This window comes from Pecten maximus, chromosome 2 (genome assembly GCF_902652985.1).
Source record: "Pecten maximus chromosome 2, xPecMax1.1, whole genome shotgun sequence".
Lineage (NCBI taxonomy): Eukaryota > Metazoa > Mollusca > Bivalvia > Pectinida > Pectinidae > Pecten > Pecten maximus.
Window position 1 is genome coordinate 20,574,233 of NC_047016.1, and position 14,405 is coordinate 20,588,637.

Consider the following 14,405-nt stretch of genomic DNA (forward strand, 5'->3'; position numbering starts at 1 on the left):
ATTGTTTAAAAATTATCACATGCACAAGAATAATTGAAAATCGAAGGGCCAAAGGCCCTGAGAAAAGTCAGGGTCTGAGGTCATATTATAAGAAAAATTGGATTTTATAGTCAGACAGGTACATTTGTATCAGATGAAATGTCTTCATCTGGCCCTGGTATTTCTATTCTATATATATTCAAGAAAACATGTATAACATATATATCAGCTGACAACTTTACAATAGCTGAGTATAGCTCTTTCCCCATTTCTTTAATGCTTGTGGAAGATTATTGATATACTCCTGAATCAGTAAAGCTGCTTGTAAACTTTGAAAAAAGAATCAACTGAGCGACAAATCGGTCTATTAACAGAACATGTTGTCAAGTAACTACAACTAAAGATAAAATCCAAAATGTACACAGCCGAAGTTTTTTTTATTTTATTTATACTATAAGTTATTAATAAGGCCTATCAAACATCTATTTTATGACCCCTTAAGTAACACATTTTAACTCTGATAGAAAATTGCGATCGCGTTGTCCAACGAGACATATCTAGTTTTGACACCGCCAGTACATCAGTCACGGATCATAATCATTAGATTCTTTTCAAACAACAAATAATAACCTTATTTAATAAAATCCTCACGAAAAACGGCAATGTAGTTTGTTACAACTTGCCCTCAATTCCTGGTCATATTTCTTGCGTATTCTAGCGACTTACAAATGAATATGAAACTGCGAACGGTCATTGGTTTAGTTACAGTAGACAAAACCGCCATTTTGGCTGACTAGTGAAGAGTCACGTGACAGCTGAAGTTATCTTGTGGAATGCTCGGGTGCATTTGACAACGTAAATAGGGTTGATTTGACTACGTAAATAGGATTGATTTTAAGCTATCAAATGTTCCTGCATATGAACTCAGGATGAACAGATGTGGATAGTTTCTCTGTGAATGCATGTAAATTTCCACGACGATCAAACTAATTTTTCTACTTTCGTTTTCAAGGCAGTATCGGGACAGAACTACGTAATCCTACGCCAACAAAATTGCATCTACTGACGAGGAAAAAGGTTAATAATTATACTCTAAAATAGTCTAGAACACCAAACATTAACATTTCATTATAAATAATTGCAGTAAACACGGTTTACATCACTTAAATTGTGTCAATAATTGCCATCAAAATAGGAACTATATTAGGCTGCGGATGTATATCATTTGTATGTCAGAAAAGAGGATTAGTTACCCGGAAGAGATCTGTCAGTAACAACATTTTCCCACCCCGCCTATAACGGCAGGTGCCAAAGGCACCCTGACGTTAAATATGCACTTATTTGACCTTTGACAACAAGGTTAAGGTCACAGTGAACTAACAGCATTGTATTGTACACCAGGTTCAGGTGATGCACACATACCTCAAGTTTGATCAATATCCTTTCAATGGTTCATAAGTTATGGCTCAGACAAGAACTAATTATTATTATTAGAAGTTATAACACAGTATGTCTCCTTCACTTGAAGGGGAAACATTAGATAATTAACACAAATGAATGAAGATAAAAATATAAACAGCATCCTAAAATGATTGCTTACATAAGAAAACTGGAAGTTATGTAAAATATAGAGGCAAGCTGAAAATATCATTTCTTTGGGATGGTATTAATTATTTGTTCACTTAAGAATTTAAAAATAAAGAAAGAGGAGCTTTCATTTTTGGATGGTGGTAATAGTGTTAAGTATGTTAATTTTGGTATTGTATAAAAATATATAATTGCCCATTCTAGTTTTTAACAATGCAATCACAATTACTCTTTGTCAGAGATGTAGCAGTTTTAAATGGAATGAGAACTCAATGTACACATAAATGCATTTTTTGTTCCTGGAAAATGAAGAGTATTAACACGCAGTATAACAAAGGAAACTACACTGATCTACATCTATTGTTTACTATATCATACCTCCCCTACTGTGATGCATTGTCTAGTAAAAATCAACACTTCAGCAGTCCTTATCTGAACAAACATCCCAATGTTTGACCTTGACCTTTACTGTTATTATCTGGCCATGAGCAGATGATTTATCTTCTAATTATGATAATCAATCTAACAAGTTCCATGGAGGACTGTCTGATTGAGAAGTTATCTTTTAGACAGACATTTAATTTCTAGCATTCACATTATGAATGGCACAGCAACTGTAAATCATATATAGTTTTTGTTTTATATTTAAATGATGAAATAGGCTTTTCCTGAAAGTTATGTCTTAAATATTAGAATTGTACATTTTGGTTCCAACAACAACAAAAAAATGGCTGATCAAACATCCTGGGAAATTAAAGAAGTGTTCTTCTGAATAAGTGTCCATCATATAATGGACTGATTGTCAATCAAAGCAAGCTCCCTGGTATTGATTGTGGCACCCTAACAACCATCGATCCTGAGCACCAATGACAATCACTGATCCAGCCCAGTAGGAATGACCAATCACTGATTAGAACTTGACCCCAATACCATGTAACAAGTAAACAACCCCAGAACCAGGACAGCAAATCAATACAAAGCCAGCTCTATATAAACATGCCACTAAGGTCAAGGTATTATCCAGGTAGGTCAGAGACCTACATCCATATTTAGATCATCCTGATCCATCATCCTTATGGCCATCAGGCAAATTACAATATTGATTTTTGTTCTTTCTTTTGTACAGACAAGTTTTTGGTAATACTCCATAGTTTATAGCTTTACAGTGTAAATGAATTTTACCCTGTCAGGACTTGGGTGTATGTCATGCCTCTGACATATGTGTATGACCCTTGTGTACATCTGTACACCATGTGTATATAACCTATACCTAACATGTATGACCTATCTGTTACATTGTTAGGTAGATGTCTTGGTAAAGCCCTATTTATAATGATTGTACTATGAGCTAATTTAACTTTGGTTAAAACATTCTGCCATAAAAGCTACTGGTAAGTAATACTTTAGCTGTTTTCTTTAATATGAAATGAGTTACACTTACATTGAGTATTCATTCTAATTATAAATATATCTACACTGATGAGATGTTACACCAACTACGTTTGCTCACACATAGACAGGAACTTGTGAATCACACAAGGACTAAGTAATCTTCAATTAACACCAACTTACAGTTCAGTACTTCTGGTGAACTCAGTGCAACATACCCAAAGTTAATTATTACCAGTGAGCTCAGTACCAAATACTGGTAGTTAATTATTACCAGTGAGCTCAGTACCAAATACTGGTTGTTAATTATTACCAGTGAGCTCAGTACCAAATACTGGTAGTTAATTATTACCAGTGAGCTCAGTACCAAATACTGGTAGTTCATTATTACTGGTGAGCTCAGTACACATATTGGTAGTTCATTATTACAGATGAGCTCAGTACCATATACCAATAGTTCACTATTACTAGAGAGCTCTTTGCTACATACTGGTAGTCATTATTATCAGTGAGCTCAGTACCACATACTGGTAGTTCATTATTACTGGTGAGCTGAGAACACATACTAACAGCTCAGTTTTATTCTTGAAGGAGTATCGAGAATCTCAATATATATAGTTACCTAGATTTAGAATCAACAGGACCCCTTGCACTACAGCCAGACAGCAACTGGGGCTGCTCAATGCGTGCTACTGCATTCATTGGCTGGTCATCTCTGATCTCACATGTAGGCAGGGCATTTGGCACTGAAAGAGGTAATTAATAGTATAATCACTCATTATCATTAACTTTCATCAAAATATATCAGTCTTTGTTTTCAACTACATGTAATAATATATATAATTATATTACAGAAAACCAATGCATACTTCTGACCCTGACCTCATTTAAAAGATTTAAATTTGATGAGTATGTTACCTGCGCTGGCAGTGTGTCACCTCCCCTGACGAATCACATAGGTTTAAAGCTGGGTATTTTTGAATAACTTGGGCCAAAAGAGAATAACTTCCCCCGACATACAGAAGGAAGAATGTTTACATGGTACAACAGTGAGTTACCTCCCCTGATATATTACGAAGGGAGAATGTTTACATGGTACAACAGTGAGTTACCTCCCCTGACATATTACGAAGGGAGAATGTTTACATGGTACAACAGTGAGTTACCTCCCCTGACATATTACGAAGGGAGAATGTTTACATGGTACAACAGTGAGTTACCTCCCCTGACATATTACAGAAGGAGAATGTTTACATGGTACAACAGTGAGTTACCTCCCCTGACATATTACAGAAGGAGAATGTTTACATGGTAAAACAGTGAGTTACCTCCCCTGAAAGATGTTTTAGAGATTTTCTGATTTATCAAATTAATTCATGATTAGTTATTTTATCTTTGACAATAAATTATCAATCCAGTCAATTATAGTTTCACTATAACAAGGAAACTTTCAGGAGATTTACAGCATCAATATGAAAAAATATGATAGTTTAAAACAAAGCTATATACCTTAAACATACCAACCACACTTTCTCTCTTTTTGGTGAATGAAGAAATTTCCTATTTAACAATCAATTATCAAATGCATGAAGAAATTGTTATGATAGATTAACTAAGAGTTCATAAGTTTGTTTACCTGGTCCTACAGTGAGTTCGATCCTGTTGCCTTTACGCAACTCTGTGAAAGAGGTGACAGCATGATGTTCTTCCCTAACCCACTCAAGCAATCCCTTTCTAGTCTGTGGCATGTTGGACACTTTTCGAATCGACCGACGCATATGGCTCTTGAAGACCAGTCGGACTGAGGAATGGACAGGCACCTACAAATATACAAATTAAATAACACAGTGAAATCAGTGACCATTCTGCCTTCAGCATTTCCTAAAATCTATTCCAAAGACTTCAATTTAACAAAAATTTCACCAAAGTATTGTCTTAATGTTTGTAACATTCCCTTATCATATATAAAAAAAAAATCATCATTCCATGCAAACAATAACTGTTTAAGGATGGCGATTGACCAGAGATATGAAACAGGATTTGAACAGATTTTTAAAAATCTATCGGTGACCAAAACAAGCCAGTATATACAAAGTTGATTATTCCTTGTTGTTTTCTTAAAGATTAACGTATCTCTTTTTAATGTTTCCAAAACATTCCCAGTCAAACAGTTTCTCCAAGATGGGTAGCGCATCACAGAAGATTTTTTTATATTGTTAACTTGGTAGTAATTTTATGGTAGTTTCAGATGAATCTGATGAGTTGATTCTTTAACACAAACCTTTCGTGTAAATTAATAGTAGCTACCATGATGATGATGTATGAAACCTTACTCACAGTCATTGGCATGTAATCTCATCATAAATCTATGTCAGATGTGGTTTACAACACAAAAAGCTTTGTCATATTTCCAGCTATAGTCAACATAACTCTATCAAATTGATGTTTTTGATATCAAAGAATATATACCTTAACCAAGAAGCACATGAACAATGACTTTAAACACCCTTTATTAGCTAGTACCAAAGATGGGTAAATATACAAAGTTGGTAACTAATGACAGGTATTTATACACAGGTGGTCACTACTGACAGGTAAATTATACAAGGGTGGTCACTACTGACAGGTATTTATACAAGGGTGGTCACTACTGACAGGTAAATTATACAAGGGTGGTCACTACTGACAGGTAAATTATACAAGGGTGGTCACTTCTGACAGGTAAATTATACAAGGGTGGTCACTACTGACAGGTAAATTATACAAGGGTGGTCACTACTGACAGGTAAATTATACAAGGGTGGTCACTACTGACAGGTATTTATACAAGGGTGGTCACCAATAATAGTGGGGATTCATACACAGGAGGTTACTAAGGATAGGGATTCATACACAGGTGGTTACTAAGGATAGGGATTCATACACAGGTGGTTACTAAGGATAGGGATTCATACACAGGTGGTTACTAAGGATAGGGATTCATACACAGGTGGTTACTAAGGATAGGGATTCGTACACAGGTGGTTACTTAGGATAGGTATTCATACACAGGTGATTACTAAGGATAGGGATTCATACACAAGTATTATAGCGTAAGAATATGGGCTGGCATAAGAAGCATGTAGGTAGCTTTAATATACATCATGTTGCTATTTTTTTGTTAACATGCTTACTGTTATTTACTAAAGTAAAACCTGATCCTATTGTGACAAGCACAACTGCCACAAGGCTCACCTTGTTGGAATTATACATATACATTTACGGAAACCTGCCACTTAGCCATGTTGTAACACCACCACCCACTGAACAAAATTCCAGTGCTCTTCTCTCCCCTCTGTTTTCTTCCACTTAATCACACTAATTGGAAATTAAACTAACCTTGACCTTAGGTAAAGGACCTTAAGAGAGTTCTGTTTGTTGCCATGGTTACAGAAGGTCTCTCCTGGGTTGTTACCAGTAATACAAAACACTTTTAACGTATGGTCTCTGTGAATCATGCAATGTTGCAAAAATATTCACAACAACCCAGAGCATAGGTAAGGTGCTTTGATAAAATCCTGCGAGAATCCTGGTGCACGCAGAACTTGTTTACTTGTTGTACCATCTTATAGCTTTCTCCGTCGGATCAAACTAGGGTAGCAGGATTTATATGATCACCTCTGTAACAAATATCTAAACCCGGATTCTATTGAGATTTTAACAGATTTCCTTTAAGTGATTATGTGAGGTTTCTTATTGATTAAGATTTTTTTTCTTCTTTTTTGCATTTGAGAGGAACAACAGCACTGCATGGAATCACTAACAGGTTCTGTCAGTCTCAGTGATTGTCAGTCTGAACGGATCAAGATGTTAGACAGTTGTGATGATGAGAACAACTCAGGCTCCACCTTAAGAAAGGTCATAAAATACCATCACTGCTTCCTCCCTACATCAAAGACAGGAGTGTATCAACTTTCCAGAAAAACTGACATGTGACTGCAGTAAGTTCTGGTTATATAATATATATACCCAGTATGTAAAATATGTACATCCAAACGCCCTAAATGCAGTCTAGCTATGTCAAACTATGATCTAATAAACAGAAGAGTTCTTTAATATTTAATTTCCATGCATATTTCACAAATGATTTGAAATAACATAAAGAGTTTTATTTACAGTTTCCAAAAAATCAAAAACTATCAATGCAATATACAGTTCAAACATTACTTAAACTAAGGAACCAAGGAACCATATGGTCTTATAAAGCTATATCTTGTTAAAACTAGTGACCTCCACATCTGACATCTTGTTAAAACTAGTGACCTCCACATCTGACATCTTGTTAAAACTAGTGACCTCCACATCTGACATCTTGTTAAAACTAGTGACCTCCACATCCGACATCTTGTTAAAACTAGTGACCTCCACATCCGACATCTTGTTAAAACTAGTGACCTCCACGTCCGACATCTTGTTAAAACTAGTGACCTCCACATCTGACATCTTGTTAAAACTAGTGACCTCCACGTCCGACATCTTGTTAAAACTAGTGACCTCCACGTCTGACATCTTGTTAAAACTAGTGACCTCCACGTCCGACATCTTGTTAAAACTAGTGACCTCCACATCTGACATCTTGTTAAAACTAGTGACCTCCACGTCTGACATCTTGCTAAAACTAGAGGGACCCCCAGGTCTAACAGAGCTAATTCTAAGGATCATTAGGTCTAGGTGTGATGCTTACCTCCAAACAACTATACAGGTCTAACACTGAGGCTATATACAGGTCTGACACTGAGGCTATATACAGGTCTGACACTAAAGCTATATACAGGTCTGACACTGAGGCTATATACAGGTCTGACATTAAAGCTATATACAGGTCTGACACTGAAGCTATATACAGGTCCGACACTGAAGCTATATACAGATCCGACACTGAGGCTATATACAGGTCCGACACTAAAGCTATATATAGGTCTGACACTGAGGCTATATACAGGTCTGACACTGAAGCTAATATATACAGGATTACAGGTCTGACACTGAAGCTATATACAGGTCTGACACTAAAGCTATATACAAGTCTGACACTGAAAGTATATACAGGTCCAACACTAAAGCTTTATACAGGTCTGACACTGAGGCTATATACAGGTCTTACAGGTCTGACACTGAGGCTATATATAACAGGTCTGACACTGTAGCTATATACAGGTCTGAGGCTATATACAGGTCTGACATTGAGGCTATATACAGGTCTGACATTGAGGCTCTATACAGGTCTGACACTGAGGCTATATACAGGTCTGACACTGAGGCTATATATGAGGTCTGACACTGAAGCTAATATATACAGGATTACAGGTCTGACACTGAAGCTATATACAGGTCCGACACTAAAGCTATATACAAGTCTGACACTGAAAGTATATACAGGTCCAACACTAAAGCTTTATACAGGTCTGACACTGAGGCTATATACAGGTCTTACAGGTCTGACACTGAGGCTATATATAACAGGTCTGACACTGTAGCTATATACAGGTCTGACACTGAGGCTATATACAGGTCTGACATTGAGGCTATATACAGGTCTGACATTGAGGCTCTATACAGGTCTGACACTGAGGCTATATACAGGTCTGACACTGAGGCTATATACAGGTCTGACACTGAGGCTATATACAGGTCTGACACTGAAGCTATATACAGTCCCATTTTGGTATAGGTCAGACACTAGAGATCCCAAGGATTACATCACTTAAACCACTCCCTGATCTGATAATGGAATTAGAAACACTGTTTGGACCTATACTGGTTTTTCATCATGGTGGTCTGTTTATGTTACTGATAAATTCCTGAAAAGCTTCTGCACCAAGAAAACAGAAAAGACCATTTTTTGCATTATTCACATCAAACTGTGTATTACATATATGATATGCCTGACTTTGACAGAATGTAAATATCGGGAAATATTCTGACAGAATGCCAAACATGATAACCTTCATCCTACGATTACAGTAAGCCACATCAAACCAGGAGCTCTTTCTCTAAATCCAATTCCTTCTACATTCCATCACCCAGCAGTTATTCCCGGGCCAATCAAAAGCCCCAGGGAGAGCCGATCCAAGTAAAAGAGAAATATGTATCGCTGAAATCTTTATCAGAAATCAGAAGTGCTGCTTCATTCACAAACCCATGTTGGAGTACACATCACTTTACGTAGCAGGATGTGGATAATCACCTTTCAATGATCTCGTGATATTTTGGATAGAACAAATTTTCTTCAGTTTTGAACAATGATTTCTTATCATTTTATTACAAATTATGGTTATATAAAGTGGTTTACTGAGATTCCTAATATAGCAATATTTGACTGTACTCATTTACATGTAAAATATTAGGTACTAGCAGAAGATTAAATTAATCGCTACAATTATGCATAATTATAGAACCACAGTTTCTCATTAACATTAATTCTTTATCTCATCCATTCTTTTAGCTGTTCACATTTTGTGACATTTACCGCCCCCTTTTGACCAATTAAACACTTTCAAAGCTGCTCACTTTCCCAAACATCTACTGTTCTTCATTTCCTTACTTTGATCAAAGAAGTTGGAGGTGCAACCTATCTGAAAACACCACTTGAGAAATTATTTCATTACTTTTAAACTCTTTATACCTTTTTTCGTACTATCAAAGAAGGTAATTACTTTGACTGGTATCACTGTATGAAGTTGACATTAAACATGGTTGTACTGGTTTACCACAGCTCCTGCTGGCTCTGACCCCACATACACTTGTTATCTAATTACTCATGTGCTAGTTACTACTCTAGCCAATGACTTCAGTATGCACCTGCTGGTGATGAAACAATATTTTGTTTAATTGGTTTTTTGCTGGTTCTCATTGATTTACATACCTCATATATTATAAATTTCCTTTAATAACATAATTTTGGCAGTATATAAACAGTAATTTCCATTAATAACATAATTTTAGCAGTATATATACAGTAATTTCCTTTAATTCCATAATTTTAGCAGTATATATACAGTATAATTCCATAATTTTAGCAGTATATATACAGTATAATTCCATAATTTTAGCAGTTTATATACAGTATAATTCCATAATTTTAGCAGTATATATACAGTATAATTCCATAATTTTAGCAGTATATATACAGTATAATTCCATAATTTTAGCAGTTTATATACAGTATAATTCCATAATTTTAGCAGTATATATACAGTATAATTCCATAATTTTAGCAGTTTATATACAGTATAATTCCATAATTTCAGCAGTATATGTACAGAATGGTTTGTACGATACATGACACAATTGAACATTATTCTATTGTGTGCACATCATGAAGACATCGTGAGCACTTCACACATCATGCAATGTTCAATCCCACATCTACACATAATAAAACAAAATTGTTGAGAGATTTTCAAGATACAGTAAAACCTTGCTATAACGAATTCCATGGGACCAGGAGAAATAATTCGTTATAACAGAAATTCGTTATAGAGTTTCTGAAACTAAACGTATAGAGTTTCTGAAACTAAACGTTAAAGTCATATAGGCCATAAACACAACCAAAGACGACTGCACGTTACAAATATTTCATTTCATAAATAGACATCGTTTTGTCAACTGTGTCATTTTTGTTAGCGACACATGCAATAATTTCGTTGTCATTAAGTCCGTGGGAGGTTGTAACACTGTCGTCTATGGCGACATACTCATCGAGACTCATGTCACGGTCTTTTGGAACACTGTTCCATTGAAGAAAGCAGGATAGTGGTAAATCATCCTCGTCGTCCGAGGTGTCCCCGATGTCTACATCGGGTATGGGGCCCGACGGAGGGAATCCAGCTTTCAAAAATTTATAGAAATAACACTGGAAAGACAACCACCTAGAAAAGCACGATTTATTTACGCATGGCTGATTAGTTTGAATAGCCAAACGTACTTATACGCCACATACTGGACAGATGAAACAATAGTGAATACTGTTTACCTGAGACTACACGTACCTTTGTTACTTTCATGTCCCCGGGCTATTCAAACTTACCTGTATACACGTCCAATCGTATTTAGTTATGTGTCGATCGATTCCCCTTTATGGCCCCAGGTTTCACTTTGAAGCGAGGCCACACTCAGCACTTTCGGAAAAATGTGCCGGGAAAATTTGTTATAGACGCAAATATTGACTTGACGGGACCACGAAATCACTTCGTATCAAAAGATAATTCGTTATATGCGAATTCGTTATACGTTGCAAAAAATAGTATAAGTAAAGAGGAGCCAAAACCGGGGATTTGAATTTACTTCGTATCAAGCAGAAATTCGTATCAAGCAGGTTCGTCTTAAGAAAGTTTTACTGTAATTACATATAGGTATGTTTTTATTAAGGACACTAGTACTGCAGCTCATAAATATATATATAGTCTTCAGTATGCATACATTCTTTTGTGATAAATTGTTTTCTTATTATAATGGAAATTTTTAAATGGTAAAAAGAAAATTTACCTTTTTTTGCAGATATAGTACGAAAGTAATAAAATTTACCTTTTTTTGCAGATATAGTATGAAAGTAATATCATTTGCACTTTTCTTTGCAGCAGGGAGACATTCTTAAATTTTAGTAAAGTTTGTTTTAAGACCACCATTTCACCTAATACACACAACATGAACTAGAAGTGTTGGTTGTTAAGATCAGGCCGCTGTGATGGCTATATTAAGCCTCCCCAGTTGTAACTGGTGTCTCCATCCATTCACTTAATCTTTAATCAATAAACAGCCCAAAATATAATCAGTCACATCATTTATAAGATTTCCACTCTAATGAAAAGCTTATTTCTGAAGCAAACATGTAACAGTATGGGTGCTCCAGGGACTCTGTGTTTAACGTCTTGGAGTGAAAATTGGGCAAATACACAGAATTTATAGCTCAATGTACAATCAGTCATGCCATAAAACATGATAGTACTAAACAAGTTACCCAACCAAAAGTATAATCCAAATTACCAAGTTAGTAACCATCTAAAAGTGCACTCGTTCAGGAAAGAGATTCCTCCAAATTATTTACCAGTGCACTGGACGGTGTGAATGATAAGTTGTTAATTAGGGGTGTAAATTTATGGTCTGATATACTGTAATTAATTACTTCCATTTCTTACACCTCAGTGGTACAGTACTCAACAATTTCTGGAGCACTGTTATACAAATTATTCCTGAATTCAGAAGCTCTGGTATGTATATACAATGTACTGTAGTCAGTGATATTCACGATCTCTGGTATACTGTAGTCAGTGACATTCAGGATCTCTGGTATACTGTAGTCAGCGACATTCAGGATCTCTGGTATATACTGTAGTCAGTGACATTCAGGATCTCTGGTATATACTAGTACTGTAGTCTGAGCGACATTCAGGATCTCTGGTATACTGTAGTCAGTGACATTCAGGATCTCTGGTATATACTGTAGTCAGTGACATTCAGGATCTCTGGTATATACTAGTACTGTAGTCAGCGACATTCAGGATCTCTGGTATACTGTAGTCAGTGACATTCAGGATCTCTGGTATATACTGTAGTCAGTGACATTCAGGATCTCTGGTATATACTAGTACTGTAGTCAGCGACATTCAGGATCTCTGGTATACTGTAGTCAGTGACATTCGGGATCTCTGGTATATACTGTAGTCAGCGACATTGAGGATCTCTGGTATACTGTAGTCAGTGACATTCAGCAGCTCTGGTATACTGTAGTCAGTGACATTGAGGATCTCTGGTATATACTGTAGTCAGTGACATTCAGGATCTCTGGGATATACTAGTACTGTAGTCAGCGACATTCAGGATCTCTGGTATATACTGTAGTCAGCGACATTGAGGATCTCTGGTATACTGTAGTCAGTGACATTCAGCAGCTCTGGTATACTGTAGTCAGTGACATTCAGCAGCTCTGGTATATACTGTAGTCAGTGACATTCAGGATATCTGGTATACTGTAGTCAGCGACATTCAGGATCTCTGGTATACTGTAGTCAGTGACATTCAGGATCTCTGGTATATACTGTAGTCAGCGACATTCAGGATCTCTGGTATATACTGTAGTCAGCGACATTGAGGATCTCTGGTATATACTGTAGTCAGTGACATTCAGGATATCTGGTATACTGTAGTCAGTGACATTCGGGATCTCTGGTATACTGTAGTCAGTGACATTCGGGATCTCTGGTATACTGTAGTCAGTGACATTCAGGATCTCTGGTATATACTGTAGTCAGCGACATTCAGGATCTCTGGTATACTGTAGTCAGTGACATTCAGCAGCTCTGGTATATACTGTAGTCAGTGACATTCAGGATCTCTGGGATATACTAGTACTGTAGTCAGCGACATTCAGGATCTCTGGTAGGTATACTGTAGTCAGTGACATTCAGGATATCTGGTATATACTGTAGTCAGCGACATTCAGGCTCTCTGGTATATACTGTAGTCAGCGACATTGAGGATCTCTGGTATACTGTAGTCAGTGACATTCAGCAGCTCTGGTATACTGTAGTCAGTGATATTTAGCAGCTCTGGTATATACTGTAGTCAGTGACATTCAGGATATCTGGTATACTGTAGTCAGCGACATTCAGGATCTCTGGTATACTGTAGTCAGTGACATTCAGGATCTCTGGTATATACTGTAGTCAGCGACATTCAGGATCTCTGGTATAAACTGTAGTCAGCGACATTCAGGATCTCTGGTATATACTGTAGTCAGTGACATTCAGGATATCTGGTATACTGTAGTCAGTGACATTCGGGATCTCTGGTATACTGTAGTCAGTGACATTCGGGATCTCTGGTATATACTGTAGTCAGTGACATTGAGGATCTCTGGTACATACTGTAGTCAGTGACATTCAGGATCTCTGGTATACTGTAGTCAGTGACATTCAGGATATCTGGTATACTGATGTCAGTGACATTCAGAAGCTCTGGTATACTGTAGTCAGTGACATTCAGAAGCTCTGGTATACTGATGTCAGTGACATTCAGAAGCTCTGATATATACTGTAGTCAGCGACATTCAGAAGCTCTGGTATATACTGTACTCAGCGACATTCAGGATCTCTGGTATATACTGTAGTCAGTGACATTCAGCAGCTCTGGTATACTGTAGTCAGCGACATTGAGGATCTCTGGTATATACTGTAGTCAGTGACATTCAGCAGCTCTGGTATACTGTAGTCATTGACATTCAGAAGCTCTGGTATATACTGTAGTCAGTGACATTCAGGATCTCTGGTATACTGTAGTCAGTGACATTCAGAAGCTCTGCTATACTGATGTCAACGACATTCAGAAGCTCTGATATATAATGATGTCACTGATCTTCAGAAGCTCCGATATATACTGTTGTCAGTGACATTCAGAAGCCGGGTTTACTTGTA

At 36.7% G+C, this 14,405-nt stretch overlaps 1 protein-coding gene across 1 annotated transcript in view; it reads right to left on the bottom strand.

The window, feature by feature from the left end:
• LOC117321439 (transforming growth factor beta receptor type 3-like) overlaps positions 1–14,405 on the bottom strand; it is a 79,971-nt gene that overhangs the window by 17,290 nt on the left and 48,276 nt on the right. Inside the window, exons 5-6 of the mRNA XM_033875858.1 lie at positions 4,592–4,775; positions 3,578–3,701 (exon numbers count right to left, since the gene is read on the bottom strand). Coding sequence (XP_033731749.1) covers positions 3,578–3,701; positions 4,592–4,775 — 308 coding nt within the window. The remainder of the gene's footprint in view (positions 1–3,577; positions 3,702–4,591; positions 4,776–14,405) is intronic.